Raw genomic sequence first — 26,760 nt, 5'->3', positions numbered from 1 at the left:
AGGAGAAGGATTACAGGTTTCTAAGAAGTACCAGGTGCCGAAAATGCTCTATCGGTACCGTGCCACGGCCACATCCACTCCCATCATGCCTTCCCAAAGGCATCAGACAAATGTCTGCCATCACCCCCTGGTGAGAGACCATCTTTTTTTGCAAAGGGTAAAATTTAGGGGAAGTTTTTGGTCCTGGGACCCTCCCTGAAGTCTGGAATCTTAGCGCCTGGGGAGGACTAAGGGCAGCAACCTTCCCAGCATCTGTGTATCAGGTGAGACACACGGTAATACTCCAGCCTGATAACCGTGCAGCAGTCAGCCTCAGCAGTTAGCAGACTGATATGGGAAATGGGGGAACACTAGGTTGGTGGAAAAGGAAACAACACAGCAAGACGCTAGGGGCGTGTGATATTCAGTACACCAAGAAGAACCAAGTGCTCTGTGTTTCCCCACCTTGGGCAGAGCGCTAATATGTCACGGCCCCACATTCCTCCTTATGCTAGGCTCGGTTGCCATGACAACAGGCCTGCTGGCTTCCTGTGAATTCATTTCAGCACTGGCAGCAGCCTAAGTGGATGTGTCCATAAAAATGTTTCTTCTTAAGAAAAGGACTTAATGTGGTTTCCCCTAAATTTCTGCTCTGCCGACTAAGTACTTCACTCACCACGTCGTTTGGCAGCAAAACAACTTGTTCCTGTCCCGGTGAGCACATCAGGCATCGTGGAAGAGTGAATCATTCAGGTGCATTTGAGGTTCTTAATTGTTGCCATTCCGACGGGCTAGCAAGGAGATACAGACGTTCTGTTTGAATCTCACTACAGGGATATAGGGCAAAGGTTGGCAAACTACAGCCCAAACAGCCCAGATTCCGGCTGCTGCCTGTTCCTGTAAATGAGATTTCGTTGGAACACAGCCTCGCTCATTCATCCATCCGTGTAGCTTTCACGCTACAATGGCAGAATCGGGTTGTTAAAACAGAATAGTTGACTGGCAAAGCCGAAGATACTCATTATCCGTCCCTTTACGGAAGACATTTGCCTACCCTTGATATAGGAGGGTGACCACCGAATTCAGAGATCAGAGCTCAGGGAGGGGAACTGATTTAGACACATCACTTAGCCCACCAGGTCCCAGGTGCCTCGTCCGCAGTCCGTAACATGGGTGTCTCAGGTTAGCTTATCTCCAACTTCCTTCCAAATGCTGAGCGCTCTGTCACCCTTGTGCCGTTGGTAAAACATTGCATCCCAGATGAGGCAACTCTTAGCACAGGGGAGTGGTTCTCTGCCAGGTGGCATAGGGTCCTGTTCCAAGGGCCACTATAGAGGAAGGCTAGCATCCTTGACGTCTTCCTCCAGTACCACCACGGCTCGGCGCAGTGGCCACGGGTAGTGGAGTTCACTCTCTAGGCCCCAGTGCCTTTACCTGCACCAAAGGCAGATCAGACCTTCCCAAGGACACTTCTGCGGCTGAGTCTCTGGTTCTGAGGAGCTCCCCGCAGCTGCCGGCAGAATGAATGACGCTCACCTGTGATTTGCTGTTCACCTGTGACCCCGACTCCAGGAGGAAACTCCGGTCGGCAGGTGTTGACATACCTGTACAGAAGGAATCGCCTGACCCCGCGCCTCCAGATTGTAGTTTCAGGCTGGCTTACTGAATCTGAAGGCCGTGGGGGGCTGGGGGGGGGGGGGACAAAAAAAAAACAAAAAAAAGGACAAATAGGTATTTCAGCCACAAAATCAGACACACGTCCTAAAAGAAACCAAGACCCTGTCTTCAGGAATCGGGTTGCCTTGACTCTCTGGGTTTACTTCCATTCTCTCTGACACTTCATGGTCAGGTTCAAATGTGTGGCATTGGGCATCAGCTTTTGCAATGTACCTCTTGACCCGGCCATCCCATGTCAGAAATCTATCCTAGGGAGCCCGGATAGAGATTTGGACTATTTGGACTTCGTGCATAGAGATTTGGACTATAAAGTTGTTCCTCTGGGTGTTACTGAAAATTGGAAACAACATAGCTGTCCAGCAATAGGGGAAGGGCTAAATACACTGAGGTGGAGCCAGACAGTGGAGTATTACGCAGTCTGTAAAACCATGTGGTGGACGAGTACTTATTACGTAAGACGTTTACAGCACACGAAGGCGTAAAGCGGGTTGCCAGCGATGTAATTCTGTAGACGTCAAAAGAAGAAAACGTGAAGAGAATTAGAAGAATGCATACCAAAATGTTAACAGTGATGATCTCTGGGTATGGCTATTTTAAGGTGTCTTTTTTTTGTTTTCACGTACCCGTGCCTGTGAAATTTTCTAAAATGATCCAGTGCTACTATTCTAACAAGAAGCAGCATTGTCATAGAAATTATTTAAAAGGCAGTAACTCTGCCTCTTAAAAAATATTGCGTTCAAAATCACCGTCTCCTGCAGGGTCCACATCCGTCCACTCATTGTAAAGGTATGTGAGGAGCACCGTGCCCGGCGCTCTCTCAGGCCCTGGGGATCCATCAGTGAGCAGAACAGATAAGGTCCCTTCCAGTGGAGGGAGAAGAAACATATGCTAGGTAGTGAGAGGACCGTGAGGGAATCCACGCCACAGGAAGGAGAGGGTGGGGGGCCGTGTCGAAGCCTCAGCGGTAAAGCATCACCTGACCGAGCAGAAAGTACAAAGGCCCTCGGGTGGTAAGCATGCTTGGCATGTTCCAGAAGATGAAAGATCATTTAGCCAGAGAATAGCAAGCATTTTATTTACTCCAACTGTGTTACCCAGGAGACTGTAGCACATCATCTTTAGCCTGTTGCCCGATTACAGAGTAGATGTCATGACTCATGGCTTGTTAGAAACACACCGGCCGTATTCCGTTCATGGGATCATCAAAAATGCCGTCAGTTCCTTTGTGTTTTTCTTCTCCCGAAACCGCTCAATCTAACAAACACGGCACTGGGTGCAGGTGAATATGTTATCCTAGGGCTAAGATGCTGGGCCAAGGTTCTTGGTTATGTAGGGCACAGATACTTGTGTTTATGGAGCAACACCAAAACACCATCAGTCTTAGATTGTCAGAATTGTTCAGATAAGCCCTGAACACAGGACATTTTTGTTGTAAACAAAAATAAATAAGTAGAAGAAATCCCCATTCTTCATTTGCTCCTACAGTTGGTCGTTGTTGGACTGTCTGCCCCTGGAACCTTAGAAGTAGAACCTGCTGTTGTCAGATTCCTCTCTCTGTGCTTTGCAAACATCTTTGATAAAGACAGTCATCAAAACCATGCTTTCTGTTATGCCAAGAGTTACAATATTATTGAAGACACGTTCACAAGATCGGTACAAGTGGGCACATTTAAAACAAAACGGAAAGCATTACAGTAAACTTTGGAGGGTTACCCAAAGGTTCCATGATTATACAGTGGACCTATCAAGGGACTTGGAATTATGGTTTCCCCTACAGTGGACCTGCCAAGGGACTTGGAATTACGGTTTCCTCTCTGCTTCCTTACTACAGAAGAACCTTTGGGCTTGGATTCCTACTGAGGATAAGATAGCACCCCTAGAAGAATTGCTAGCCAGGGTGCTGTTGTATTGGGGGTTGGCAATGTAGGACTCTACACTTTTCCGTGTCTTAATGTTCTGTCTGTCTTCCCATACACCAAAGCTAGTGTATAATCATTATACAAAATTCACAAATTGCAGACCATCTATGGTCTTGTGTTAAAGGGTTTGGAATTGGCATCACTGTAGGTCAGATCATCACATCTCAGCAGCGGCAAATGGCCCAACGTGATAGTAGAGAGCTAACATCTACCACAGTCCAATCCTTCGTGAACTCCTGGTGCCATAGTTTGCCCATATCCACCTCTCAGTTTTCACTTGAAACTCCTCCCCGCCCCCACCAATAACAACCTACACGTGTAGAGCTTTTGACAACACACACGACCGCTCCTCAGGCACAGGTATTTAACGCACACACGCACTTTGACCCCACCCTGCGAGAATATTCATTTGAGGGACTCAGATTCTCCCTGTATGATGTGCTTTACAGAAACTCGCCTAGGAGTCCTTTAAATTGGTGAACCCTTCAATGGTTGCAGACTGCTAGGACTTTTGGGGAATGTGCCCGTGGGGTAAAATGAGGTGCGTGTCAGTTTCTAAGAAATGTTCCCATGGGGGAGAGCACGTCGCCCGTTCTCACACCTGGCGGTCCACATAGCAGCATGAGCCTGGACTTGACCTGCTGATGTGCTAAGGAACCTACAGTCCTGGATTCTGCATTGCTTAATCATAACCAATAAACCATGCTGCGTTTTAGTCTAATTTTAAAAAGAGCATGCTAAAGCTTCAGTAGTTGAAGTCCCTGTATTCTCTTTACAAACACCGTGTGTCATCATTTCCGGTCTTACTTCCCCTTTAAAACATTCTGTGTCATGTACTAAGTCAGGGTCCTTTCCTGCATGGTCCTAGCCCCTGAGGGTGTTCCAGAAGATGCTCCAGAAATCGGGGAGTAGCTGGAGCTGAGACCCAGTTCCTCTCCTACCCCACCAGGAGGGCACGGGAGCGTGGAAGTCCCAAGGGACCTGCTGCGGCCTGCCCACAGGTCCTGAGCCCCTGCAGAGCCTGTCTGCGGCCTTGACACATATCCATAGGTCACGGTGTTTCGGGACCATGAGTCAGCCAGGCAGATCCCTGACCCAGGTGACCCACGGCTGTTCACAGAGGCCTTCAGTCTGTAGTCAGGGAGCAGGTGCAGGCCAGGAGGCTGGGCGAAGGGCCGCGTCTCCTTCCCTGGGGCAAAGGAAAGAAGGTTGTGGTGTGGAGCTCTGTGCTGGGGGCTTTTGCAAAGGATTCTTCGTTGCACCTCCAGTGTAGCTCAGGTATACGGGGGTCTTAGTACGGCTGTATTACAGATGAGCAGTCTGATACTCAGGCAGTACAGTCTGCCCAGAGTCACACAGCAAAAATGAATAAAGCCAACACTTGATCTCAACTCTTTGCAGTCAGAGTCTGGGGCTCTTCCCAGAATTTGCCATTGATTTTGTATGGTAATTGAAGATTGTGGAAGGTGGAAAGGGTCACAGGGACCCTGAGGGGACTTTGAACTTGGAGGAACATTCCAATGATCTTAGACTAGCACATCTGAAACTTGCACAGGAATCACATGACGGTCTTGTTCAAAATGCATGTTCTGATTCAGTAGGCCTGGAGTGGGGCCCAGGAATCTGCATTTCTGCCAAGCCTTCTGGTTGTGCCAGCGTAGCTGATCCACAAACCACACCCTGAATTACAGGGGCACAGACCACAGTGCCTTTGCACTGCATGTCCTTCAGAGGAGAGGCTACTTCGTATTAATCTGGTTTCCCCAGCATCTGACCCCATGTGTGAGTCATGACAGACACACAGATATTTGTGGAATAAATGGTGGAATGTGCTAAATTCACACACAAGGACCCATGAGCCGAATCAAAATGTGTCCTGAGAGAGAAGTCAAGATTTGGGATTTATCAGCAAGGAACATTACCAGTGGCCTCGTATGTGCTTTCAGTCTCCAGCCCCAGTGGATGCTCTCCTCTCTCCTCTGGATTCCAGTATTCAGGAGACACTCTGCTTCTCATCTCTGGGTGCGAATTCCTGTTTGCTCGCGTACCCCAGCGGGGCGTCTGGCCGCACAGGGCATGTTTGCGTTGCTGAGCGAAGGATGTCGGCATGCTTATTCTGAGGCCTCCTCGGGTTTGCTGAAATCTCTGCGGTTAGGCTATTGGCTTCAGCTTTATCCCTAGACATATATTGGTTTTCTTTGCACTCCTGGTGAAGCCTGAATTACGTTCATGACAACCGGTGTTGTGTCAACAATATGCAAGCTGAGAAGGGCAGATCTCTTCCTCCTGCTCGGAGCCCAGTTGCCAGACGACCCATTCAAAAGCTCAAAGAGAGAAATCGCCCAGAGGCTCATTGGTGGTCTTCAGGCAGGTTCCAGCTAGGTTTAGTGCAGACAGAGCTTCCATTAGAGGAATGTCCCCTCAGAGAAGCCTCCAAGGGCATGGTTTCAGCCGGCTGGCCCAGCTAACTTGCCTAGCGTGGCTCCTGGGGAGGGTCACTGTGTGGCTGAGCTCCCTAAAGGCAGGGGTGCCCTCATAGCCCCTGTCTGAGGCTGTCCCAGAATGACCAGTGATTGCTTGAGGGAAGAAGTTCCATATGTGAACATCCAAATGCACGGTTAGTGAAGACGTATGTTTTTGAATGAATGAATGAATGAATGAATGAATGAGATATTCAGTGAATGTGCAGTTACGTGCCCAGTGCGGTGCTTGGCCCTAAAGATACAAAGATGAATAAGACGACCCCCTGCCTTCCAGGGCCTCAAAGTCTAGTGAGAAAGACCAGTAAATCCTCCAAAAAGGTACATGTGTTTCTTTAGGTTCCTCAGAAGTCAACTCTGCCACAGAGTTTTGAGAGCAAGGAGCCCATTTGGGAAGGGATTCCAAGAGTCCTAAGGGGCAGGGAGGGAAGTAGGGATGTGACCCAGGGAAGAGAGAAAGTCCAGCCAAGGGTATGTTAGTTATCCAGGTGGTACCTCAGTAGACACACTGGAGCGCAGTCCCACTGGAGTGCCAGGGAGACGACCTAAGGAGGCCACGACCTCCTGGGGCACCAACATGGGAATGTCCAGCTTGTTCCGCAGGCGTGGCCCAAACAGGAGCCTCAGATGCGCGCGGGGGTGCATAGCCAAAAGCTCCGGGGAGGTGGGCCGGTCACAGACAAAGTCTGACATAGGTTGGAAATCCCAGGAGGGGAGGAGGCATCAAAAAGTTGGAGAGGTGATACTTGAGCTGGATTTTGTGGACGAACAAGGTAGCGAGGCCGCTATGGGAAGGGCGGCCAAAGACTGGAGGCCAGTGTGGTTGGAACAGAGCCGCCAAGGGAGCCATGGGAGCGAGGTCAGAGAGCTGACAGCCAAGCGTCTCCGCCTCATCCACTGTGACAACTTGGCCTCTTTCTGTCCCATTAGATGGGAAGCCAGGGAAGCAGGACAGGATCCCTCCGGGGAATGTCCAGAAAGGAAGGTCACTAAAGTGGGGATACTAAAAGTGAGGCCCCCTCAACAGAGAGGTGGCGAAGGACACCCTGAGAAGACGCCAGATTCTGGACAGAATCTGCAGGTAGATTTGGCACGACCTGCTGATAAGTTAGCTGTAAAGTGTTACTGGGAGAGGCGTTAAACAAATACCCTGTAAGTATTTACACGTTGCCATACGAGCTGTGGAGAGCAGGGCACTGTGAGGGAAAATAGCGGGAGGCCTTGAAGAGAGGACAAGCACGCGGAGGCCTTGCAGGAGGGCAGATGTCAGCCTGGGAAGGGGTGGGGGACATGGCAGGACAGTCTGGGGCAGGCAGACTGCACTCCCACAGCATGAGGGGGTGGGGAGTGGCGAAGGATGGACATCTGGAGGCAGAGGCTGCCTGAGAGTGGACTGGAGGTTGAGGCTGTGTAGCCCACCCTCCTGGGGATCCTCTGCCTTCCCTGCCCTCTGGCCTCCCCACCAGCCCGCAGCTGTACAGCTACCAGGGTCACCACCGGCTGCCTCCTCCAGCTGTGCTATCAATTAGACCCAGGCTGAGAGAGGGGCTTGCCAAAGTCAGGCCCAGACCACTGAGCTTTCGATCTTGTGGAATTGCCTGCCTTAGAAGGGCTGGCTTTGAAAGGTCCATATTGGAGACGGCTCCGTGCCATCCGGCAGCCGGGCGTGCAGGGGGCCGTGTGGAAATGACTCCAGAAGCCTGTTCCGAAGGGGAAATGTGGAAGACACGTCACTCTGGTTGGCAGCTTCTATCTCAGGGCCGCCGTGAGCTGGGGAGAAATCCATGTCGCCCTCTGGGTCAGGCCACTTTCTAGCCAGCCCTCCTATGGTGAACACGGTCGGTGTGGCAGAGCCTGGCCCGTCTCCTTCCAAACCAGCCCTCTGCTCCACCAGCCACGTGGCACCCAGCTCTGCTTCTGGCTAGAGAAACACAAGAAGGGAATCTGCCCTGGCAGGGCAAGAAACTGGGGTCCTTCCTCCATCCGGCCTCACCTCTTGGCAGCAGGAGATGCCGTCTGCGTCCCCCAGACCTCACAGATTGACTTCTGAGCAGGGTCTAAGATCCCCTTGCAGTTGGGTTGAGAAGTACTCGGATGCAGAAACGCTTTTATCGCATTTACATCCCCTTGGGGAAAATCTTGTCCCTATAACTGGGCTAAGGCCATAGGACAAAACTCAGGGTCTTTGCTCGGTTATGGCCCACAGGGAGGGCAGTGTGTCAAAAGCCTAGTGTCTGTTTTGGAAGTCACCACTGTCCGTGGTGCTGAAGCATCAAAGGAGGAAGGAGCAGGGGCTCTAGGAAATCGCCTGAGTCTGGAACCTCTGGTTAGAACCCCCCACGCTTCAGGTGGAAGCCGGGCGGCCCCCGGGCAGCACCAGCTCAACCACAGCCTCACCTGGGTGAAGACGTCCTTCAATGGTTTCAAGCACCTCAGAGACTTGAGTCTATTGTATGGGGATCTTTTCACAGTGTATCACGAATAAAATGACAGAATAAAATTAATCTCTTTGTGCCTCTTCCTGATAACTTTTCTTTTTTATAAATCAGAAGAACAGAATAGAGTAGCTGAGTTGGTATTCTCTTCTCAAACTTCCCAATTGTTCATTTCGAACTTTGACACACACCACAGAGCTTATCAACTTTGGAATCGTTCCTGGGGCAGATGTTAGGAGTGAAAGAGGACATCAGCTACCTCCCTGTTGACCTCAGTCGGTACTTTCTAATTGACTAAGTTCTTCTTTCCAGCTTCTCTCTTAACTCAGGCCCTGCGGGCAAAGCATCCCGTGATGGGGACCGAAACTGCCCTCTCTCAAGCAATCAGGACTGCCCTGAGCCAGCAAGACCCCGCGCGATTGACCCCAAGACAGTGATCAACTTGGCCTTCACTGCCCGCCTGTGTGTACCCACCGGCCTTTGTCCCACATTCTCCTTACACAAATCTGGAAGTGTTTTCAGCACTTTGGAGACAGCCTTTGGGACGCTAGTCCGCTGTCTTCCTGGTGCTGGCCTCACTGCAATAAATTCCTTGCTTGTTGCACCTCCAACTCATTTGTCTGCCTTTGGATTTTGTCAGTGGCGAGTGGTCGAACTGGTCTGTTTGGGACCCCTAGAACCACCCTTGCGCCCCAGCTTCCAAAGGACAGGGCTGGTCCTGCAGTTGAAGGGGGCTCCTGATGTAACCCTAGCGGCTACATCCGGGCTCTTTCTCACAGGTCTGTCTAAAAATTCCTTCCATCCTCTGTCAAAGTGGAGGCCAATTTATGTATCACTGCAGATCAGGTTTTGTCTTTAAAGAGTGTCAGTGTATCCACCAGCCCCCAGGTTCACATGCGTTTCCCACCAGGCACGGCCGCATAGAGGTGTATGTAGTACAGCTGTATTAAATACTTTCAGCCTGGTAGCAAAAAAATTAGGGCCATCTTTTCCCCCTGTGTCTTAATGTCTCTGCTTCAGCAGGTGTGCTCAACCCATCCAAGCATATACACTCAAGCCATGAGGTTTGATCCCTATACAAACGTGTTATTTTTATCAAGGAAAAGCATCCCCTGACAGTATCTGATGGATACATTCGCGCTTCATTTCCTCATTCAGCCAGAGTGTAGAGTTGCACACCCTGTGCCAAGCACTGTGTTGAGGCCTGGGGGCCCAGAGACGGCCGGGGCTCATTCCACTAACGCACAACCTCTTCCACAGGGCCTGATGCGAGGTACTCAGTAAGTGTGGGATGAAGGGATGCTGTTGCCCTAAGAGGGAATATGGGTGGTTCCCGGAGAGCCTTCTCTGCTGCTATGTTGCATCCACACGACTCCTGAAACAGAATGCTACAGGCACCAGTGACAGTCACAACAAAGTTTATTACAATGAGAGGCAAGGCCGACCGATCGGGACCAACACTCTTTTGATAAGAGTGCGGCCCCGAACAGCCGGGGTACAGAGTTTTTATAACCGATCACATCGTTTTATCATCACCTGGGAACAGAACAAAGAAACAATTTCCAGATGAGTTAGAAACAGTTGCCTAATGAGGTGTTTACTTTAGACTTTCTGCCTCTAAGTTGCAACCAGTGGATCTCCTTGACCCTGCCTCTGATGCTCTTTTCTTTGAACTTTTGCTTCCTTAATTGGTGAAGCCTAATTTACAAGAGTATGAGGCGTAATTTATAAGAGTAAAGCAAGGCTGTTATCTCTTAACCTTCAATGTCAACACAAAGCTGTTATTTTTCAAGCTAAGCATTAGCCCTACACTACAATTTAACCCTTACAGCTAAAGAAAACATGTCAGATCCCCTGTCTTCCCCTCCTCCAAGAGCTCAGAACTGATGCTGACAGTGTTTTGGTCACACAGTAAAACCCAGAATGCCTGCAGGTGTCCTGCACTTTCTTGTAGTCACCTGAGTGATGTCCTGGCACCTGCACATAGGTCTGCTGCCCTGGGGCTGAGGGGGGGGGGGGGGGGGCAGTGCACCTTATCCTTAAGAATGTAGGCAGAATGACAGTCTTTGCCCTTGGGCTCAGGGCTGTGGCTTTGGCTGTTCAGCCAAACCGCAGGACCCCGGCCTTTTCAGCAGCTGACATGTTCAGAGACTGGTTCTCTCACCATCAGGCAGGTGTTCCACATGCAGAGTCTGTCGGGAGATTCTCCACAGGCTTCTTTGCTGACTGTGGAGACCTTCCCATGTGATTCCCATGAGCCTGTCCTTTTCTACTGAGCCCTCTGTCTCTCCTCCACCTTTGACCTAAGTCTCTAACTCTTAGGCAGAGTAACGAGGGTGAGGTCTCTCCAGCACCTTTGGGTAGCAGGAGTCTAGCTTACAAAAACTCCTTCTGGTAACTGCCAGGTCACTGGCCAAGGGTCGTTCAGGTTCAAAGGGTGCTGTGTGTTTTGTGTGAAACCAGGTTCTCAAGCATATCACCGTTTCTTTTCCTCTTGACTTACACACACACCCTGTGTTCTTCTTACTGTGCCTTTTAAAGTAGCAATAAATCATCCCCACAGCTTGCCGGTTAAGAGGTTTCTCTCCAGGGGACTCTACCCTCCTTTTTTTTCCTTGAGCACAAGTTGCCTTTATGCAGATGAATCTTAAATTGGAAAATCTACAAATAAGAAAAGTGTCAGAGCACAGTTTCTTTCTTTTATTACTTCAGCCATTGTGAAGCACTTGTCCCCCAGAGGTTGACTTTTACACCCTAGAACAAAGATCAGCAAAATCACACAACTTGATTCTTGGGTAATCTAGGTAAAGAGTGGTCTCTTAATAGGGAAGGGCAATTTTTTTTTTTTTTTTTTTTTGCTACTTTGAAAACGTTGCCCTTAGGGTAAGTATATAGCCACTGAATTTTGAATGGGTATTTCATCACCCTGTGATTTCTTTTCTTGCCCCCATCCCACCTCCCACCTCACACCTCACACCTCACATCAAGCTTCCTTAAATGCATTCTTTTTCCTGGGGGGAAAAACAGTGACCCATTGTTTTCACCTGTGTGTGTGTGTGTGCTTGTTGTTTAGAAAGCGAAGCTCGGCCCTGCTGGTAACAAAGTCATCACTCCTTCAGAAGACAGGAGACAACCTTCCAACAACCTTGACAGAGTGAAACTCACAGACTTCAATTTCCTCATGGTGCTGGGGAAGGGGAGTTTTGGAAAGGTGAGAGGGCAGTTGTCTGGGATGGGGGGTGGGGTGGGGGAGGCTTTTGCAGAGAATGCTGGGATTCATCCTGGGCCCCCTGAGGTTTCTAGAACAGCCGTCGAGATTTCCCTGGTCTCTGTACCTGTTTCTTAGATGTCCCCTGCCCACCCCCACCCCCGCTTAATGTCTTTAAAAACAAATGTATCCAAAATGCTACAGAGAGGGAGCGCCTAGGTGACTCAGTCGGGTAAACATCCAACTTCAGCTCAGGTCGCGATCTAATGGTTCATGAGTACAAGCCCTGCATCAGGCTCTGCAGTGACAGTGTGGAACCTGCCTGGGATTCTCTCTGCTTCTCTCTCTCTCTCTCTCTCTCTCTCTCTCTGCCTCTCCCCTCCCTTTAAAAATAAATAAATAAACTTAAAAAAAAAAAAAAGCTACAGAGGGTTCACTGTATGTTACCATTTCAGGGTTGAGAACAAAGCAGGTGCTCCAAAATGTTAGCTGAATGATTACTTTTCACAACTAAAAATTAAAAGTTGATTTGTAGTAAGTGAATGTAATAATTAAGAGATGCTGAACTGGGTTTTCTTCAGTGATCAACCTACATGACCACATTTGGCTTCTCTGGCCCCAAATCTCATGGTAGATCCAGGAAGCGATTTCCATCCTGCCTTTTTCTGTCTTGGTTCCTGACTCGTGAGAAGCTTATAAAGGTCAGTCCCATTTTTGTACAAAGGATGCTCCTGAAAAGTGTGCACCCTTCAAGACTAATGCTGAGGGCCGTGTATGTTCCTTTTAGCAGCCACAATAGCGCCATCATGGGGCCGTAGCCTACACAGGGTGCAAATCCCAACAGTTTCTAAATTACACAGGGCTGGAGGAATTTAATCTACACTGACGTGCAGTATCTCAAAATTCACACACAAAATGGAACTTTATGAATATGTTTATATCACACATTTATAAACTTGCGCAAACTAGAACAGTCTGAGTGGTCACCTGACCAGGTTCCTCCCCTACCCCCGGTACCAGACACAGGGTCAGAGTTTTCAGGTTGCCTTCCGTCTGCTCCCAGGTGATGCTCGCTGACAGGAAGGGGACAGAAGAACTGTATGCCATCAAAATCCTGAAGAAGGACGTGGTGATTCAGGATGACGACGTGGAGTGCACCATGGTGGAGAAGCGAGTCCTGGCCTTGCTTGACAAGCCCCCGTTCCTGACACAGCTTCACTCCTGCTTCCAGACGGTGGTAAGGACCCTGGGAGTGCATACCTGTAGCACAACACACGGCATGTGCTACCAAGGGTGACCCCTGAACCGGAGTGTTCCAAGCGTCTGAATCAACCTTACTCCAGTGGAGAAGGCTGAAGAAAGGCATAAGCTGGGAACAACCTCCCATTGTTGCACCACCGGTAGCTTTGGGGTGTCCCCTCTCTGGGATGTGCCCTACTGAGAGACGTGGCATTAATGCTGTTGAATTCAGCAGACATTTGCATGAAAGGTTTTTGTTATCCCAGGCACTGTGCTAGGACCTAAGGATACAAAACCAATAAACTAACTCACGGTCCCGGCTTTTTAAGGCTACTGATCAGTTGCCAAGCATAGCCTCGGAACATGAGGAAACTTGATCTCCTGAAAGGGTGTATTCTTATTTCCTGCACACAGCAGGGTTGGCCATCTGGTCTGTTTTGGACAGCCCGTGAGCTCTAAGAAAGGTTAGAGAGGAAAGAAACCCACAAGGAATGATAGTTTGTGACATGCGTAAATTAGATGAAATTCACATTTCAGTGGCCATGAATTGTTTTCTTGGAACACAGCCACATTCCTTCATGTTCTTATCATCCACGGTGGCTCTCAGGCTATGAAGGCAGAGTAGAATAGTTCCAAGACCCACACAGAGCCCGAAGTATTTACTGTCTCTAGCCCTTTACAGAAAGTTTGCCCAGCCCTGTCTTACAGGAAAACTAAAAAGAGGACACAAAACAAGTTCCAAAACACTGATCAGCCAAGCTCCTGGCATGGAGCTTGCCAGTGCCCTGCAAGAAATACAAACTTTTTTTGTGGCACCAAAGACAGGCTTTCTACTCCTCGGTGGCTGCCCTTGCTAAGATATGACTCAGTAATAAGTGGCTATAATTATTACTGTTATGAGTTTAATTATTTTCAACTTCCTTCTGGCCAGAAAATGACTTACTGTCTTAACGTTTCTCCTTAAAATCTCTTGGCCAGGGAGGGAAGAGCGATGTGCCAGAGAGGGGTCCATGTCTCCGAACCCCAGCCCAGGTCCCGTCCTCCTAGTCAGGACACTGGTAACACTGTTTCAGCTCTGGAAAGAAACAAAACATAGAAATAAAGATGGAGTTAAAATTCCTAACAGGAAAGCTAGAGATAGAAGCTTCTGGAGCTGTTTCCCGGCTGTCAGCAGCCGCTTCATCATTTTGTCCCTCCCTGTGCAACACTTGAATGTTTCATAACCTCCGTGAAATGGTGATGATGTCTAGAAGCGAGCCGAGGTTGGCTTTCACTTGGGTGTGCTGTGCCGACACTTAGCACGCCAGTGACAGAAAATAAGAAACAATGTTTGGGCCTGTTATGGATGCAAAAGAACATTTGGTTAACCTCTCCAGTTATAGTTCCCTCCCCCACAGTATTGAACATTTATAATTTAGGAGCCCAACCTAGCTCATGAGATTTGTTTCCAGAAGCATCCAGTGAGACATATGACTGCATCGCTGTGGCTTGCCCCCCAGACGCTGCAAACCAGAAACACCGGTTAAAAGTCAATAATCGGCCCATAAGGATTCTTCACAGCATCCGTTAAACGTGCAGTATGTGTGCAGGAGAAAGGGGAAGAGCGTGTGAGGCCATTACTGTAACAGGGAGCAAACGGAACCAGAAGGGGGCAGATATGTTGGCAGAGGGCCATTATTTCAGAGTTACATAATGACTTTATACTTCCCAAGGCCCTCGTGCACTAGGGTTCATTACGTATTTTTTATCGGGGAAGAAAAATCTCCAAGGGCTCGGCTCCACTGATCAGCTCTGCCAGCATGGCCCACAGTTTGTTAACTAATGCAAAAGCCAAGCAGAGTCTGGAAAGAGTGGAGTGAAGGAAGCCTCTCGGCCCGTGGCCAAGCCCTACTCACGTGTTGAACCTTGGTCTTCAGGATCGACTGTACTTTGTCATGGAATACGTCAACGGTGGGGACCTCATGTACCACATCCAGCAAGTAGGAAAATTTAAGGAACCACAAGCAGTGTGAGTATTTTTTTTTAAGTCCCTGAATTTAGACAGCTCAAATGTGGAAGATGGGGCTTTGCCACTTCGGGGTTGAGCACTGGAACCTCCCAGGGGGCAGACTTCTTGGCTGGGTCCATCTACGCGCTTCCAAAGGAGAGGTTGATTCTGCTTCCGGTGAATTGGAGATGCTGGCGTATCCTCCCCCCGTCCCCCAGTTCCACCCTCACTGATCGAGTCAGGCCCTTGTTACTGAACAGTTATTGCACACCCACGATGCATCAGGCACTGGGATGTGAAAGGCTTTCTCTGCCCTCAGGGAGCTCACCGCCTGACGTGGAGTAGAAGAAGTCTCTGGACAATTGTCATGTGTAGCCGTCACTTTAGAAGCAGCGCAGATAGCATGCAAGCCCTGATAAAGAGGAGAGTGAGGAAAGAACATCTTCAGGGAATGTTCTTGCCCAAGCCAGCGGGGCAGAAGACGGTTTGAGATTGGGTCGGGGGGCGGGAGGAGCTCCCGATGATGAGTCCGGTGGAGCACCTGGCTGAGGACCACCGAAGGCTGTTGGGGGGCTCAGTGGGGCTTGATACCCTGAGGCTAAGTTTTCACAGAGCCCCGCTGACCAAGAGCGGAAGGAAGGAAGGAGGGAGGGAGCGTAGGGGCCGGTGCAAAGGGGTTGGTGAAAATCTGTGTAGAGGAGAGACAACGGAGCTTTAATTCGGTCTTGACCTTGGATCCAAAGAGGGGTTAGGGTCTTTGAGAAACAGTCTGGAGAAATAAGAGAGAAACCTCTTCCGGTGATACTTCATCTTCGGTTTGGGAGGGAGCAGCCGCCAAGGAGGAGAGGATCTGGGGGAGAACCGGGAGCTCCGCTTGGAGGGTTTCATCGGGGCCGCAGGAGTCAGCAGCGTGGGGGAGAGACATGGGCTCCAGGGGAAGACAGAGAATTGCCCGTCTAGGCAGGGACTTTGATTCCTGAAAGAGCAAACCATTTTTCAGGGGCCAGGAGGTCACAGGGCACTCAGCAGAAGCAAATCTATACAAACAGCTCTTTCATTTCCCTCAGCGAGGATGCATAGTGGGCACGTGCCCTGATTAATTAAGTTAGCAAATGTTAATGGGATTCTGGCCCATGTTCAGTCTAAAAGCTAAGTCTGTAGAGTGTTTGGTCTCTGCGGGTTGGTTGATCTGTCTCAGGGAAGATGAACTAAAGGTAGAAGAGGGAATTCTGTGGTAACAAGCTTAAAAAAATGCAAAGGGAGGAGTGCCTGGGTGGCTCAGTCGGTTAAGCCACCAACTTCGGCTCGGGTTATGATCTCACAGTTTGTGAGTTCGAGCCCCGAGTCGGGCTCTGTGCTGGAGCCTGCTTCGGATTCTGTGTCTCCCCCTCTCTCTGCCCCTCCCCTGCTCATGCTTTGTGTCTGTCTCTCAATAATAAATAAATGTTTAAAAAAAAATTTTTTTTTTAATGCAAAGGGGGATTCTTTTGGTTTCTGGTTTTATTTTTTGCTTTTCAGTTTTCAGAAATGCCTGTCTTTATCTCCTCTCTTATTCTGGTACTTACAAAGCATTAAAATGCTCGGATTATAAAGTAAAGCTTGATAACACAGAGCTGGAAAGAGTAAGTGGCAGAATAGCGACCTTAGGTTGCAAGGTAACATTAAGGCATCTCGTTCGGTGGCCTTAACATTGTATTTGAGTTCCTGGAAAGTGTTTATTTTCAAAATACAGGAAAGCATGAAAGATAATGTAAAAGTTGCCCGGAATCCCGTCTCATTTCCTTCCCCCCATCCCGTCCTTCTCCTGCCGGACCTTAGGGGTGCCCCCCACCCCCATCCCCAGTAAGAGTTTGGTCCTTATCATTAGAGAGGTTGCTCTCTGCTTATTTTAAGCCTCCTGGGTGTGATGTTTGCACAGGCACAGTCTTGTGGCTTCTCAGACTTCAAAGATTCCTAAACACTCTGCAAATTTTAAAACCTCTTTCAGCATTTACTCTGAGTTTATTATGAATTATTTAAAAGGGTAAACTCGAGTATGAATCACGGTGCATGTCCCCTTTATCTCAGCACTTGGGGCGAGGATGGGGGGGGGTGAATTCACCAGCTACAGGGTGCCTCACTAGGCACTGTCCACAAATAGGAAAATGGCAGTTTTCTCCACTCTACCCGAGTCCTGACACAAAATAGTCCAGCAGCCACTCTTTAAAAGATTGTATTCGAAATTTCGTTTAAGCAGTAAATTACCTGTCCACCCATCTCAGACAAGAAGTGTTGGTTTCCAGACAGGTAATAAACCTGTCTCATTGACTTAGTAGCTGTAAAATGCCTCGGGAGGTTGGAGTGGTGAAACGGCAGAGGGAAGGGCAAAGAGTTAGTCATGGGTAGGGCCATGCTGATCTCTGAGCGTCCCGGGATCTTCTAACATTCTAGTATCTCTTTGATGCCTGAACTAGAAGGGTACGAGACATTCAGGAATCCAAAGAGCAAGCCAGAGACCTGACCAGCATTTCCTTCTGCAGATTTTATGCGGCAGAGATCTCCATTGGATTGTTCTTTCTTCATAAAAGAGGAATCATTTACAGGTGCGTGCTGAATCCCTGCCCGCAGCACTGCGACGGACCCCTGCACCTCTGTGTGTGCGTAATTCTGTAGTGGGGACTTAAGACGCAGAATTGCTACCCATTGAGGTAACAGAGACCTGCTGGGACCCACCTTTGTCGGCAGCCTCCTGGCAAATCAGAGCCACTTTCTGATTTCCGGATGTCAAAAGATTTTCTGTCTCGCTTCTGCTTCCCACAAGAAAACATGCTTTTTCCTCTCCCCTGGCAGCTCCTTCCTCTGCCTTTTTTTGGAACGGAGGTCAGGGAGCAATGGAAAACGAATTTCTGTTATAGATGCTCGGCAGGAGAGGAACGTGGGGAGCTAGGGAGAGGCAGGGGAAAGAAAACCATTGAATTAAGTCCTTTAGGTTGTTATCTACAGTGAGAGTCTGATGCCAAAGAAAGAATTCTGGTGTTAATTGAAGAGTAAAAGACATACAGCAGACACGTGGAAGGGACACTTGTGTGACCCAATGAGGTTGTTCTAAACCTGTGATTTTGCAAACCTGGCTGTGCACCAGGCACCCCTCCTGTGATATTAGTAAATCATCTGACTGAGATCTGCCCAGATCTGCTAAATTAGAATCATGCTCAGCCGAGGTTGGGGATCACTAGTGCAACCATTCAGTCATTGATTCGGTGTGCATTTATTAACTACCTACTGTGTCCTAGGCACTATGTTAAGCTCTCTCTGGAGATTAAAAACAGAAAAAGAAAGAGTTATTTCCTTGTCCCAGCTCTCCTGGGACCCATAGTTCTATGCCATTGAGATGGTAGCTAGTCAAATATCCTTCGGTCTCAGTGGCCCCAGAGCAAACCACGTAGTGTCACGGGAAGGACGCTGATGCTGTCCTGCTTCCTTGCAGGGATCTGAAGTTAGACAATGTCATGCTGGACTCAGAAGGGCATATCAAGATTGCTGACTTCGGGATGTGCAAAGAGCACATGATGGACGGAGTCACAACCAGGACCTTCTGTGGGACTCCAGATTACATTGCTCCAGAGGTAGGGACCCCGATTCCCCTTGTTTTCTAGACCAGACCTTTCAAATAGCAACTACAATCAATTCTCGCCGGGGCAGAGAATCATTAGTGAATCCCTAGGTCAGTGAGCACAAAACGGACTGAACTAAACTAGAGCAAATTAGAAAACAAGTACGAGAGCTCGCCACACGGTAAGGATATGTCTTGTTTCGTGGAGCCGTGTTGTGTGGTAAATGAAATAGATTTCTTACACGGTCACGGTCAAAACAATTTAAGCTACACCGTTGGGCAGAGAAAGGGGGATCTGGCTCGTAAAAATGTTCCGCCTGGGAAAACTGGGTCAGAAGGTGGTTCCGATGGTGGCTTTTTGGTAAAATCCAAGTGACTGGTTCTCTAAATGACACCCTGGAATTGATCATGAACATTTCCGCGCGGTCGTAAAGGGAGTGGTTCCAAGATGTGTGTTTGCAACAGTGGCCACGTTGCTTCATCTTTGTTACGATACATACTGAGTACTCTTCTTCCTATTGTGAATCTTCCTACACGCCAGCGACTGGGTGGGCTGTAACCCTGGGTCACTGTGTAGCCAACTTTCTGTCCCCACACACAGCCCTGTGGCTGCAACAGTTTCTTCCCAGCTGAGCTGCAGCATGACAGAAAGTAACAAAGTCAGGTCATCCTTCCCTCTAGCGGAGCTCTCGCGCTAGCTGTTGGCAGCTTGTGTGGCATTTATTTAACCTGTTGCCCCAAATGTTTATCTTAGAGGCAGTAGGTATCTTGAAAAAGACACGCGCATAGGAATCAGCCCAGTGTGTGCTTCGGTCCTGACTCTCTTCTCTGCAGGCTGTGGGAACTCAGGCAAGTCACTTAAGCTCTCTGCAGCCCTGTTTCCACAGCGGCAAGTTAGAGATTCTACACCTGTATAATCGCTCTGAGGACAGAAATGCCAAATACGGTGTTCTGCACCCAATAGACCCTCGGTGGTAGCCAGGATTCCAAAAGGGAAGCTAAATTTTTTTCCCTTTGTTAAGTAAGAGCTTGTTTGTTTGTTACATGCCCAGACAGTGTGGAGACATAGACTTAGAACATTTACTAAGAAACTTAAATTCTCAACCACAAAGGTGACATATTATCTTGATACATAACTTAGTGGGGTTTCCCCTCCCCCCACCAAAGAATTCATGCATCACGATCTCCAGGCATCACGTGAGCTTGAAGTGTCATATTTTTCAAGCACCAAGAATGGGGAAGATCATACAGTAAAAATACAACTTCCTGATGCAGTGTTTATTCTGACACCTTCTGTGCCTGTTCCATTTAACACCCACCAGCTCCTACAAGAGTGTGGTGACAGGGAATGGCAGTGTTTTTGGAAGAAAGGTGGTTTGAACTTCATCTCCATTAAGACCCAGTCTCTGTGATCAAACAAATAGCTTCCTGTGTTCAGTAACACCTCAGCCACCTGATATTCCCGGGGATGACAGCCTCCCACAGAGATGAACCGCTCCAAACAATTGATGTTTGTTGTCCTTTTTTTTTTTTTCTAATGTTCTTCATTGTATTAGTTTCCTGTTGCTGCTACAAAGAATAGCCCTGCAGTTAGTGGATTAAAACAATACAAATTTGTTATCTTAAGGCTCTGGGGGCCAGAAGTCTAGAATCAGTCTCACAGGGTCAAAGTCAAGTTGTTGGCAAGGCTAAGCTCCCTCCAGAAGCTCTGGGGTGGGGGGGGTGGGGGGGTAGTCCTGTTGCCTTGCCTTTTTCCAGTCTCTACGTGGCTACAGTCCATGGCGTAGTGTCTTTACTTACCATTTCTGTCTTTTATGACCCCAACCCCATAGCCTCCCTCTCCTAAGGACCATTGTGATTACATGGGGCCCACCCAGATAACCCAGGTTTGTCCCTCTGTCTCAGGATCCTTAATCACATCTGCAAAATCCCTTTTCCCAAGTAAAATTAACATATGCACAGATTCCGGATTCAGATGCACCCACCTTTGGGGAAGGGGACACGGCGCATCCCGCCACACTCATGATGGTGTCTCATCTAACTGTATTTGATAAACTCCCACTCTCCTCCTCCAAGTACACGTAAACATGCTTCTGTAACATATCTTGGTAGCTTTGGAGCTTTTTTTTTTTTTTTTCTTTTTTAACTTGTACTCATTTGTGTGTATGTTTAGTTCTGTGCAACGTGATCACGTGTATAGATTCATTTCTCCAGCACCACAGTCAGGAGATGGTATGGTTCTGTCCCTTCCTAGGAGCCTTTTATAGCCACGCCCACCTCCTCCTGTCCCCATCCCCACCTCCCAGAAACCACTCACCAATTTTCCATCCCATAACTTTGTTATTTCGAGAATGTCACTCGAGGGAGTCGTACGGTATATAACCTTTGGAGATTGGCTTTTTCACCTGAGCCCTTTCTAGAACTGCCGTCATCATATTTTAGTGCACCTCAGCCACCTGGGCAGGTTGCTTAAGTATCCCGTGCCTCAGTTCCCCCACCTGTGAAGTGGGGATAATAATGTGGACCTCATGAGGTCATTGTCCGTAGCTCAGAGCGTTGTCTGGCGCGAGACAAGTTGGTCCTGCCGTGGTCATCGTTCACTTGACTCATCCGCCACATTGCACTGTGAACCCCTTACGGTCTTCTGCACAGCCTCCCTCGGTGGTCCTCACGGCATGTTTCGGATGAGGTGCCCGAGGCAGTGAGGGTCTGAGGCCACATTACTGAGAAGTGCGTGAACCAGGCTTCACCATCAGGCTCAAGCTGCCCGCCGGCCGTCGTACTGCCCACGTCGTTAAACCGCTGCTCTGATGCTGAGTGATTCGTGGGCTCAGCACTCCACACACGTACCGTGCCAAGCAGGGTGCCACTGGGGTAGCGTATCCCACGGGGCCCTGTCCTTGACATGCCTTACAGTGTGGAAAACGTGACCCTCACGCCAACAGACCCCAAAGTCCGTGTTTAGATCCTAGTTGGCTTTCGTTGAAAAATAAGCTGAACCATTTGGGGGACTCACTGCGCGGTAATCGTAGGTTGTCTTACCTTTTGCCGGCATTTTCCCCCTCCGGGTCCAGGAATTCGGCATATTCAGCCATAGGAATAATCGCAGTGAAGACGAGGACCATCTAGGTTCACGGTTTCTGAATTTTGCTCAGAGGGTAATATAATTCTGTCCTCTGTGTAAATCTTTCTGTCAGGCAGACGTAAAAATAATTATCTTCGATGGCATTTCCCTTAATAGGCAAAGCAGAGGCTCAAATATTTATGACTGTTTGTTCAAAACCCTTGAAATGGATTAACATTGTGGCATCTCCTTAACCGGTGAAGATAAGCTAAGGCAGAAAATGTCACTAACAGACAGGACTTCTGGCATTGAGTTGGACACCCACCGAAGGGGCACTAATCAGAAAATGATTCCCGCACCTGACGTTACCGGTACTCTTGGCTTTGGCATAGAGAGGATTCTCTGGGGTGGGCGCGAGCCCCTGAGAAGGGCGCACAGAAGCACCATCCGGATTTAATCCCCCACCTGAAAGTGAAGTCCCGTTGCAGGGTCAGGACCCCCCGGCAGCTCAGAATCGGACTGTGAACACTAGCACTGCCCACTGTTTCCTGGAAGAAAGAGAGGCGGCAGGGAGAGGGCTGGCTTCTGGCTGGCGGACCCCTGAGTACCCCATGTGGTACTGTGCCACGCGGAACCCTCTCTGTGGCAGGGGCAGTGACCCATGACATAGTGACTACTCTGTACCAGACCCTCCAGCACATCTTCTGTTTTGTCGAATTTTGTACATGAGCAGAGATGAAGTGACCCGCCCCAGGCCACACAGCAGCTGATAACAGGCAGAGGTAGGATTTGGACCTGAGACATTCTGACCCTAGAGCCCTGGTATTCTTTCCACCTGTGGCCCCACCTCCAGAGATCAGCGAAAACTCCCCTCGTCCGTCTGACCCGGAGTTGGGGACCGGAGTCACGGTTCTGTCTACCTGCGGTCAGTGACTCGGGGGGTGTATTCCTGCTGTTACAGCTGGGCAGACCCCTGGGAAGCCAGGAGAGTGCCTGCTGAGTCCCTGGCAGTCTCGGCACAGAAAGGGGGCCAGCGAGGACCTGGGAGGGGCCTGGAGCTGGAGGCAGTTTGAAATGGGCCACGGCAACCCAGGAGAGACGTGGGGTGAGGGACGTGGGTGAGACGGCGTTCCCCTCGGCAAGAGCAGATGGCACCCCCCACGTGGCCAAGGGAACCAGAACAGTCTGTACGCACAGTAGCCAGCCTACAGCCCGCCGGCCACAAGCAGATGTGCAGACTCCTGTGAGGGTTGGGGGCTGGATGAGGTCAGGGAGCTGGAGACCCATCCTAGGGGAATGTGGCTTCTCCTTCCATCCCTATGGGAAGGCCAGCCCCGTACTGCCTATGACAGCCGCCAGAAGTCTGCACTTTTATGTAAAATTTGCCCAATTGTTCAAAGTTGGGTGTAAAACGTATTAAGAGAGGGGCAGTTAAGCGTTCGACTTCTGCTCAGGTCATGATCTCACGGTTCATGGGGTCAAGCCCCACATCAGGCTCTGCACTGAGCCTGCTTGGGATTCTCTCTCTCCCCCTCTCTCGCTGCCCCTCCCCGACTCGTGCTTTCTCTCTCTCAAAATAAATAAATAAACTTCAAAAAAGAAAAAAGTAAGAGCAATGGACAGAGGTAAGATTCAGCCAACGGGCCACCAGCTGTGACCTGTTCTGGAGGGGTTCAAGGGTCACATTTGGGGGAGCCACATTTTAGGAATGGGGGGAAAAAGACCAAGGGGCATCCAGAGAAGCGGAAGGACTAGGGAGCCATAGGGTCTTAGACACAAGGAAGGTAAGTGCTCACGAACTCAGAGATGGCCAGGGACGGCAGAGGTCAAGGAGGTGGGGGTGGGAGGGGATCTGGCCACGGGGAGCCAGCCGTCCCTAAGAGCATGTGGTGATGATGCAGCAGAAGCCAGATGACGCTGAGTGGAGGGTGGGCGTCAGCCGCCAGGCTGGAACTTAGGGGAACGTATGATAAATGATCAGGGGGATGGTGGATAGACGGTCACTCCCAGGGAAGCGAGGTGAAGGAGGCATCAGTAAGGCTGAGCATGTTTCTAGAGCAGAGGGAACATGCTCAGAGCGAGGAAGAATGAAGATAGAGGGTATGTGTGTGTGGAAGGGGGCTGGGGGGGTGGGGAGAGAGCATCCCACAGGTCAGGAGGGAATGGGATAAGGAAGCAGGAGGAAGGAAGAACGTGGAAGTCATCCTCACTGGGAGGGGTAGGCAGGGACCTGGGGGCAGGAGGTGCCCTGCTCCGCTCAGTGGGGACAGCCGGTGACCCACACACACGCAGTAACTGCCCAGCAAGACACAGTTCTCTGGGTGCAGGGGAACAGAGATTGCTGCAGGCTGGGGCCCATCCGGGGCCAGTCACCTGCACAGGCCACCTGAAGTGACCGAGCAGGCAGTGGGAACAGGTGAGTGAGGCCAGAGAACAGTGTCTGTCAGAACAGGAGAGTTGGGATGAGGTTCAGTTGGGGGTGGGGGGTGGAGGAGAGTGACAGAAGGGCAGGACGCTGCCACGGGGGCTGAGGAGGGGGGTTCGTCTCTGAATTAGACCTCTTGAAGAAGCCGAGGTCCTCACGGTGGCCCGAGATCCTTGTTGTCTGCGCCCCTTCCCTCTCTAACATCATCTCTCACCTCACCCTCCACCCCTCACCCCTATCTCCCCAGACCAGCTGTACTGGCTTCCTTTCCGCTCCCCAAATTCGCCAGACCCTTCCAAGAGCTTTCGCTCTTCTCGTTCCCTCTACCTGGCATATCCTTCCCCCTTCCGCGTGGCTTCCTCCTGCCCCTCAGCTCAGATGTCACCTGCAGGAGGCCGTCTTTCCTGGTGACTCTGTTTAAACCTGCAGACCTCCGGCCCCCATTCAGCACTCTTGCCCGCCTCCCTACTCTCCTTCCATGGTATTCATCACCCTCGGATACACCCTGTCGGGACTTGTGTGTGTGTGTGTGTGTGTGTGTGTGTGTGTGTGTGTGTGTCTGTCTGTCTGTCTGTCTGTCTGTCTGTCTAGCCCGCCCGGCCCCCCATAGCAGAATCACTGTGTTTTGTTTGCTGCGGAGCCCCTAGCCCCGGGGTCTGGAGCAGTACCTGGTGGGTGGAGCGTATCTGGGAAAAGCAGGTGCAGCATGCCATGTCCCTGCTGTGGAGGAGGGGCTCGGCCACAGAGCAGAGCTGAGGCTGTGGCACTGAGAGGTCAGGAACTCCGTGGCAGGTCATTAGGTGATCCCCAAGGCTGCCAGCAGGTGAATCCCAAGGTGATTCCCAAGAGCTGATGCTGGTGGCACGAGACGGGCTGCAAGGGACAGCCACGTGCCTCACGTCCTCGACCCACGAGAGCTGGTGCACTGGGGGCCCCCGAGTGTCCAAAATGGTGGGCCATCAGCCTGGGTCCCAAGGACGGCCCAAAGTGCCAGAATATCAACGCCCCAGGAGACACGTCCTGGCCTTTGGGGAGAGTTGTAGAATGGGATGGAGATGAAAACGGGTCTGATGGTTAAATGAGAAAAGAACTGACGAGGTGCACGCAGCCAGGCAGTAAATTAGGCCTTGCGCAGCTGAGAAGAAAGGGGGGCAGTGGGAGAGGGAGAGCAGCCAGTCGGCACCAGCCAGGGCGCCTCCAGGATCGGCGCCTCCGAGCCCGGCCCCACGCCACACCGGCGAGCCGAGAAGTGCTTCATTAAAGGAGAATGATAAGCCGAAGGGTGGCTTGCTTGCTTTCGGGGGCCAGTGCCCCCTCTGTGCAAGGTCACGGTCCGATGCGTCTGGCTTTGCAGAAGAACATGAAGCAGCCGCCTTCCCCAAGAAATATTTAAAGAGCCAAGACCAGGCTTTCCCTTGGGTGGTTCTTCTTAAATTGTGTGACTGTCCTCAGATCCTTTCCAGGAATTATGCTGGTTATATTGTCTCACATATGTTATCATCTGCCTGCAGCTCTGTCTCTTAGTTCACCTGGCCTCAGGGTTTTATCAGCGTAGCCCTGTTCTCCGGAGCACTTGGCCCCCTCTGTGACATTGTGGTCCCCGAGGCCTCTGCGGGCCCCATCCTTCTTCCCGACTCCCTTCCGGTTCTTCCTCGAGATAAGCCAGCTTCTCGTGGGTTAGCTAGACCCAAGGCAGAGCGCCTCGCTGATTCTGTCTTCTATTTAAGTCAGCTCTACGAGGTTGGTGTCAGTGGCTCTGTTTTCCAGATGACGAGCCCAAGGTGCAACGAGATGCGGTCATTTTTTTCCCACGGCCCCAATTCAGGGCAGACCTGGGCTCGAACCCAGGGCCGGTCTGCTGCCCCTCATAGTGGCTGTTCTCCCCGGAGAAGGGGACTGCAGAGGTGGGCTCAGCTGTACCCCGCGAGTGCCTCCCTCCATCACTGCAAAGAAGCTGCCCTCAGTCCCCAGACTTGTTTGCAGAGCCCTCATGGGGTTCCCCATGTGCTGTGGCTGCATTCATTGGCCTTTCATTTGGGGATCTGTTAAAATCCTGTAAAAACAGGGGCGCCTGGGTGGCTCAGTCGGGTAAGCGTCCGACTTCAGCTCAGGTCACGATCTCACGGTTCGTGGGTTCGAGCCCCGTGTCAGGCTGTGTGCTGACAGCTCAGAGTCTGGAGCCTGCTTCGGATTCTGTGCCTCCCTCTCTCTCTGCCCCTCCCCCGCTCATGCTCTGCCTCTCTCTCTCTCTCTCTCTCTCTCTCTCTCTCTCTCTCTCTCTCTCAAAAATAAACATTAAAAAAAATTTTTTTAATAAAAATAAAAATCAGACATAAATGCAAAATTATCTTTGAGCAATGAAAATTCAGTTTAACCCAGACAAGCTAAGTAATATCCACCAGTCTTGTGTTTCTGATGCAAGCACAAACACATAGGGCTCTTTTCTAGTCTATAAATCGTCAGCCTTGAGATCACCCAGACTTCCACAAGACTGTCTTTATCAATGACCTCCTAACTCCACTAAACAAATATCTCAGCTTAGGGAAAAAACATATTACCCAAAACAAGACATTTCATACACCTTCATCATATTAAAGTACACAAGGCAGATATCATGCTCATGAGTAAGGCAACCACATAATTTATTATCTAAACCAGGACACTTTTTAAAAAAAAATTTTTTTTAATGTTTATTTATTCTTGAGAATGAACATGAGTGGGGGAGGGGCAGAGAGAGAGAGGGAGACACAGAATC

At 50.1% G+C, this 26,760-nt stretch overlaps 1 protein-coding gene across 1 annotated transcript in view; it reads left to right on the top strand.

Annotated features, from left to right (window-relative positions):
- PRKCA (protein kinase C alpha) overlaps nt 1-26,760 on the top strand; it is a 424,558-nt gene that overhangs the window by 354,838 nt on the left and 42,960 nt on the right. Inside the window, exons 9-13 of the mRNA XM_049637684.1 lie at nt 11,564-11,701; nt 12,762-12,935; nt 14,854-14,945; nt 17,444-17,506; nt 18,391-18,529. Of these exons, the coding sequence (XP_049493641.1) occupies nt 11,564-11,701; nt 12,762-12,935; nt 14,854-14,945; nt 17,444-17,506; nt 18,391-18,529 (606 nt within the window). The remainder of the gene's footprint in view (nt 1-11,563; nt 11,702-12,761; nt 12,936-14,853; nt 14,946-17,443; nt 17,507-18,390; nt 18,530-26,760) is intronic.

The sequence above is a fragment of the Panthera uncia genome, chromosome E1, assembly GCF_023721935.1.
Source record: "Panthera uncia isolate 11264 chromosome E1, Puncia_PCG_1.0, whole genome shotgun sequence".
Lineage (NCBI taxonomy): Eukaryota > Metazoa > Chordata > Mammalia > Carnivora > Felidae > Panthera > Panthera uncia.
This window is presented reverse-complemented; position numbering and strand designations above follow the sequence as displayed.